The 7,455-nt window shown below is 40.3% G+C and overlaps 1 protein-coding gene across 1 annotated transcript; it reads left to right on the top strand.

The window, feature by feature from the left end:
- The first annotated feature begins 2,029 nt into the window (after positions 1-2,029).
- LOC123450663 (probable magnesium transporter NIPA1) lies at positions 2,030-4,175 on the top strand. Its single transcript, XM_045127804.1, has 7 exons — positions 2,030-2,156; positions 2,274-2,330; positions 2,697-2,787; positions 2,872-3,032; positions 3,715-3,842; positions 3,926-4,046; positions 4,129-4,175. Exons 1-7 carry the CDS (start codon positions 2,030-2,032, stop codon positions 4,173-4,175), a joined length of 732 nt encoding a protein of 243 aa, XP_044983739.1.
- Positions 4,176-7,455: the final 3,280 nt, after the last annotated feature.

Raw genomic sequence — 7,455 nt, forward strand, 5'->3', positions numbered from 1 at the left:
CTCCACACGTCGACCGCTATCCAGCATGCATCTAGTGTATTCAGTTCATGAGAACAGAGTAACGCCTTAAGCAAGATGACATGATCAAGATGGACAATCTCATATCTACGATACAATCCCATCTTGTTACCCTTGATGGCAACAACACGATGCGTGCCTTGCTGCCCCTTCTGTCACTCGGAAAGGTCACCACACGGTATGAACCCAAAACCCAGCATTTCTCCCGTTGCAAGAATCATAGATCTAGTTGGCCAAACAAAACCCAAGACTCGGAGAGACTTACAAGGATATCAAATCATGCATATAAGAAATCAGCAAAGACTCAAATATATATCATAGATAATCTGATCACAAATCCACAATTCATCGGATCTCGACAAACACACCGCCAAAGAGGATTACATCGGATAGATCTCCATGAAAATCATGGAGAACTTTGTATTGAAGATCCAAAAGAGAGAAGAAGCCATCTAGTTACTAACACTACAGGAATCAACTATTTTGATGACAGGTATAATCTTTGCCGTCAGCAAATCGTCGGGGCAGACAACAAACAGGAAGTTTGTCGTCATGGGCAGGCGGCAAAGCGATACTATCGCCCAAAATTACGAAAAGCAGACGGCAAAAAAAACCACACGACAACAAATAATTATGCCGTCAACTATATGGGCAGATGACGGAAAAGAGACGATTTTTGCCGTCTACTTACGCTACGAATGACGACAAAATAGATGTCCATGACTGCGGCTAACCGGCCTAAACGGCAAGCAGTTTTGCTGTCTTGAATTAGCAAGGGCAGACGACAAAACTTAACGTTGCCGTGAGGTATGGGTATGGAAGACGGCAAAGTGGCGCACCGGATAAAAAAACACACCGGCTAAAAAAACAAAGCCCTCCCTCTCGCGTATGGCTCCTCTAGTGAAAAAATAGCTAGGGTTCCCTCACCGGCCTCCGCCGCCATAGGTGCCACACACGCCGCCACAGGTGCCCTCCCCCGCCGCCGCCACAGGTGTCCTCCCCGGCCGCCGTCGTCCGTCTCACCGCCGCTCCATTCTCACCGGTGCCGAGAGCCGCTCCATTCTCACCGGTCGGGCCTCCCTCCGCTGTCGCCAGTGCCCTCCCCGGATGACTCCACCGGTGCCCAGCCGTCGTCGTCCCTTTGCGCGACATGGAGACCCCACCGCTCCATTCTCGCCCCACCGCCGGTCGGGAGGGTAGGCCACCCCACCGCTCCATTCTCGCCCCAGCGCCGGTCGGGCCTCCCTGCCTGTCTCCGGTCGCCACCAGCGCCCTCCTTCCATTGGTAATGCTCAGACTTGGCCACCCTCCTCCCTTACATGAGAAGATGGTACAAACTAAGGTTCAGCAAATTAGTGCAGTACCTTTACTTTTCTTGTCCTTGTTACTTTGAGTGATTAGGATGGTTTGCCGCCCCTATACCACATTGTGTATGCCTTTTAGTCTTCACTTATTTTTACAATGTTCGGCAAAAGACATTTGGGGTGAATAGTGGTTTGCCTCCTCTGGATTGCTTACATCGTTGTACGAAGAATCATTTCATTTATCTTTATCTGTAGGAGGTTTTTTTATGTCTGGAAGTTTTTATTTGCATGTACGAGTTTCTCTTCTAGGCTATATACGTGACCTTGAGCTGCCATTTATCCCAATACTTTTCGGAAATAGCAAAAAAGTAAAACTACTTACTCTGAGGATGACAGGTTCTCTATCAGTAGCATGTTGCGTATTGTTCTTGTATTGCCACCGTAGTGTTGCGATTTTTGTGATAGTCTAGTTTTTTTAAGACTTTTTAGGCGCATACTATTTTAATTATCATAATATATCATCGTGTTCTTCTACATTCCCATAGGGACCTGTTCCTGAAAAGCCCAATTAAAAGCAACCCAAGGTCATGGTGTTCCATTGAATATGTTGAATTTGAACATTTATAAATGGTGTACTAAATGTAAACTTATTTCTTATGTAGGATAGGACTTGAATTTTGTAGTTGATTGCCAATAGACTGCCAAACATGGTGATGTCTCTGGACAATTTAAGGGGCTTCGCCTTAGCCACGTCATCGAGTGCTTTTATTGGATCTAGCTTTGTGATCAAGAAGATTGGCCTGAAGAAAGCTGGGGACGTTGGGATAAGAGCAGGTTGTGCCTCTCTCCTATATCTATTTCAATGTTTTTTCATCGCAGACAAGGTTAAAGATAAAGTTTTAATATTTCTACTGCTTTAATCCATTAATAATTAATCTACGCTTTTTATAGGTTCTGGAGGCTACTCATACTTATATGAACCGTTATGGTGGATAGGAATGGTAACTAGTAAGTATCACTTACACTGAGTTGTTTGTTTATGTGGTGGCGTTACAGCAAAGGCACTCAGTAGAGATACTAACCCAATTTTCTTTTCTTTGTGGGGCAACACCCCACAAAAAAACTGAGTTTTATTGCCACACAAATATCTTCGAATAGATGTATATTTTGGTAGTTTCTACATCCGGCATTAGATGTCAGGTGAGGATAGTGTCCGTGCTTGTACCATTGATGAGAAGAAGGATGGTCACATCCTTACAATACTAGAACACAGGAGCCTAGTTTCACTATAGTTTTATTTGGAATGAACAACATTTTCTAATGATATGATGTAGGCTTGAAGTAATGTTTATTGCTCTCTATTATTTCTTGCAGTGATTCTGGATGAGGCGGCCAATTTTGCAGCATATGCATTTGCTCCAACAATAATTGTTACTCCTCTTGGAGCATTGAGCATCATATTTAGGTTTTCCACATGCCATCCTTCCTAAGCCATAATTCTGGTGAACTGATAATAGAATGTTTCCTTAATTCTCTTTCGTTCGTGCAGCGCAGTGCTAGCACACTTCATTTTGAATGAGAGGTTGCATATGTTTGGCGTGGTTGGTTGTGCATTGTGTGTTGTTGCTTCAGTTGATATAGTGTTGCATGCCCCAATGGAAAGAAAGATTGATTCAGTTAGCGAAATATGGCAACTCACAACTGAACCAGGTATCTCTTTTCAAGTCCTTAAATAGTTCTTGCTACCATTTCTCATAGTTTTCCCTTTGAATGAATGTTCATTGTGACCATGTGTCCTTAATAATATACTTTGCTTTATAACCAATTTACCATAAGTGGTTGTTTGAAACACATTGTTTGGTAAACAATAGATGCAGTAATATTTTCTAATTCTCACAAGAGTTTTCCAGTTAGTTTCATATTTTTCCCAAGTAGGGCTCAGAAATATCTTGGATACATTATTCGACAAAAAATATATCCTTCTGTTAGCCGCTCCTTTTGTGCTTGTTCCCTTATAGTGTTTGCTATTGTTCATTCTTTTAATGGACGATAGTGCCGCAGTGCTACTGATTTGGCTTTAAAAACATAAAATGCTACATACACGAATCAGTTCCAAAGTTAACAGTTCAATTTCTTTGCTTGTTTTGTGGACAAGACATGTTGTGTCATTCTACTAGAGTTAATACCATATATGTTTATCTCCACTATATCTGTGTGATACTTCCATAAAAACTATATGGTGTTACACCACCAAGAAAGTATCCGAGGGAAGTTGTTTCCCTTTGTGCAACATTCTTTATGTTTGTGGTTATGTTTTCTATCCCACTTTTTCAGTAAAATATTTATGTTATCAAATCCATTTTTGACATGCAACTATAATATGTGCTGGCAGGTTTCATAGTCTATTCTTGCTTGGCTGTAGCTCTTGCACTTGTTTTAATGTTCTGGGTTGTTCACCATACCGAGCAAAGGAAAATGCTCGCATATGTTACAATATGTTCACTATTCGGGTCTCTTACGGTAGGTTTGCAATACATCATACCAGGACATGAGTTGTTCAAATTGATTTATAATGCCCAGATGTATTACTATATTTGGAACAGGTTATCAGTGTTAAGGCAGTGGCCAATGCTTTAAAGCTCTCATTTAATGGAGTGAACCAATTTATCTACATCCAAACTTGTGATTATATGCTGTTTAGTGCAGCTGAATTATTTAAACAAGGTAATCTTTCTCGTCATATTCGATCAACTCAAGTATACTGCCATACATATGAATTGATGGTTCTACGCATCTTTGAGATCAGCTATGGTTAGTGCCTCCATATCTCATTTACAAGTAGAGACCACTTGAGATCTTCATGATTTAGAGACCACTTGAAGCTATGTATTTGACCCATTTGAACCCATAGAATGACATAGCAGAATTGTTAATATGCTCTAATTGTTAATATCATGTCATTGTTTTTGGCGGGGTAGGGAACATTGATGTTACTTTTCCATCGCTATCATATGCTTAGGTAGCAGGCACGATTCGAACAACTAAATCTAAATCTGAAGTCCTAAACCTGCAAAAAGAAATTCAGAATAAATCAGTGCTAGAACATGAACCTGATGTAGATGCAAAAAATAATATTAATGTGATAGGCTGAGCGCTGGAGATCCATATCCCCACTCCCCTCTTCCAGGTTGAAAATTGGGAGAGAGACGGATCTGTTTTCATATGGAGAGTTTGAGAAAGAGATGAGAGTTTGAGAGAGAGAGAGAGAGAGAGAGAGAGAGAGAGAGAGAGAGAGTGAGGGAGAGAAACCTGAGAGATCCATAGAGGCATACATGCCGAAATTACTTGCTCCAATTCAAGAGAGACGTGGTTCTCTTTGTGAACAGAATATGAGGACAAACATGGATCGAGGGAGAGAGATTGCGGGAGAGAATATGATTGCTTCAGGTCGTTTTTTTAAGTGGGAAAGAAAGAAATGCTGGAGATATATTTTTGAAGGCATCTCTTTTTTTTTTCGCAACTTGTATTAGTTAATCTGAACCGTAATAACTTGGTCCCATCATTAGATGTACGACTCGTTTCTGAACCGTAATCTGAACCGTACAGCTTTGATAATAGTTAATCTGAACCGTACAACTCATTTTCCCCCCAACTTGTATTACTTAATCTGAACCGTAATCTGAACCGTACAGCTTTGATAATATGATATATGCTTCACATGCTGTTGAACTAAAATAGATGTATTAATCCAGCAACATCAGACATAGGTGTCAGATGTAGAAAATAATAGGTATATGATGTTAGCTGGTGATTGAAATTGATGTATAGAAGAATAGTGGTATCCTATCTTATGGCTTTTCCATTTTTATATTTAAGTTAGACACATAGTAGACAATAACTAGTCTTTTGACGAAATCGTTTTCCCTTGGTTCTACAAGTCTGTAGTATTTCTATAGGCATAACCAGACTGTCAGACTAGGACCAATCTGATGAGTCTAGAAATAGTGCAGTTTCGAAATTATGGAAGAGTCTTAAGTACCAATCAATAACATCAAGGATCTTGGGCTTCCCGTCGCAAGTTTTCTGCAACCCAGTTGCAGCCGGATCAACTCCAGAATCTATCAGACATACAACTCACATCAGCAGAAAACAAGCAGGAAAATGAAATCCTATGAAATACACATAATAATTGCATGCCAGAGTCAGATCCATCACAGATCATCCGAGACCCGAGCTATACCCATTTAACCTGCCTGAGCTCTTCCCCAAATGAAGAAACCTTCCAACCACCATCTACGCGAGTTGTTAACTTGTAATAGCCTCATACGCATGAGCTTTGGAGCATGTTTATCACATCCTTACATGTATGACTACTCGCAGCAGTGGCGAAGCTATATACAGCTCTGAGGGGGCCAATCGTTTGGAAAAGCAAGGGACGATCTCAGCGGTATAGCGTTGTGATCGCTACTTTGGTCCAGCCCAATACAAAGGAACATGCAGGCTGGGGCCCCCTTGCGTTCAGGGGCCGTGCCTATCCTTAATTATTTTCATGCTAGATATAAAGAGTCACATGTTTTATTGGTGCTTGTAGATCAGTACGTACCATATACTATGGCTATAACTCTCAGACATGATAATCAGGTCCTTATACTTTACCTCGTATCTTTGGTAGTGGCTCCAACGGGGATTTCATCAGGCATCTAGCTAGTGAAAAAAAATCCGAACTCTTTGTGTGAATCTATAATTATTGACTGATGACTTGTGGCTGTGCAGGTAAGCCTTGGGTCTTGAAAATATCCGTCCTTCTCTTTGAGCCTGGGTGAAGCTTTCCGCAGGATGTCATGGCCTCTCCAGCATCCCGGGTCATCCACTGGGTTCTCCAGGGAGCCGATCAACCGTCCTTCACCCAGAGTTGCATTGCGTCCGAGGTCTTGAAAATCTTGTCTTAACCGGTCTTGATTATTTAATCAACCTTGCATCACTCGTGTTATGCACTCAACCGAAATCCCGTCTACTCAAGCATAGCAATATGAAATTTGTCTTCCCGGGGCCAAGTATCGGGGTTGTTGTGTGCCTACCACATGATACTACAATCTATACTGAAATTTCCAAGTACCTAAGCAGCATGCAATTTGGGCATAGGATGGTAGAACTACGATGCATAAAACATAGGTGATAGTATGATCAAAATGACTTGCGTGGTATTACTTGATGAAGATAGTCGCTCTCATAATCCTGATAATTCTACTCGCCACACTCCGAGCAATCTATCGTAAACAAATAGCATTCAATAAACATTCATGCCAAAAAGGAGGAACCAAGAGAACATAAGAACAAAGCATGTCTTGTTACAAAATAACAACGTACTAAGGTTTAATAAAAAGGTCCTAAGTGTGTTATAAAGTGAAGGTGCATGAATGAGATCAAAAGAGTAAATGGATGAGGAACCATTTCTATATAAGCTCGACTTGCATACACTATGGGAGATGATCAAAAATATTGGGAGAACAACATGAATGTTGTTTGACAAATAGTATAAGACATAAGAATTCATTTGTAGAAAGAATTTCTTGAAATGGAGCACTACAACGCAAGTTATAGCGAATTGAAGTATGAATTGAATTTGCATTCAAAAGGTCAAGAGAAGTTGAACTGAAGTACGATGGTTACGTACAAAAATATATGACATGAGTGTTTAGGGGTAAAAGGAATCAATTGAAAAGGTGGTACGATTTGCAAGATAAGATCAAATGAATGTTCGAATACAAATTTGAATCTCTCAAATTTGTAAGGTTCAAAGGTCGAAACTAATGAGACTACTGGATATAGGAGATCAATATGAGCGTTTAGAAAAAAGAATTACTAGATTTGAAATAGCGGATCAAAATATACAAATACTTTAATATAACATTGAATCGGCTTAGAACGATGTGAACACTTTTGGGCACTAATAGATAAATCTGATTTGATCAAAATTATCAGTTGAAAAGTTAAAACTAATGATACAAACGGAAAGCTTACTTTGATACGAATCCGACGCAATTGGATTCATCTAAAACGGAGCTACGGATAAAAAGATATGATCAAAAGAAGTTTGATGAGTATAAAAAATACGAAGAGAAATACCTTTAGA

Source organism: Hordeum vulgare, chromosome 4H (genome assembly GCF_904849725.1).
Source record: "Hordeum vulgare subsp. vulgare chromosome 4H, MorexV3_pseudomolecules_assembly, whole genome shotgun sequence".
NCBI classification, from domain to species: Eukaryota; Viridiplantae; Streptophyta; class Magnoliopsida; order Poales; family Poaceae; genus Hordeum; species Hordeum vulgare.

What these genes read in the sequence shown, in the direction of transcription:
- LOC123450663 (XM_045127804.1), top strand. Translation starts at nt 2,030, where the DNA reads ATGGTGATGTCTCTGGACAATTTAAGGGGCTTCGCCTTAGCCACGTCA. An exon ending in GGACGTTGGGATAAGAGCAG is followed by an intron (nt 2,157 to 2,273) that starts GTTGTGCCTCTC and finishes CGCTTTTTATAG; the next exon opens with GTTCTGGAGGCTACTCATAC. An exon ending in GCATTGAGCATCATATTTAG is followed by an intron (nt 2,788 to 2,871) that starts GTTTTCCACATG and finishes TCGTTCGTGCAG; the next exon opens with CGCAGTGCTAGCACACTTCA.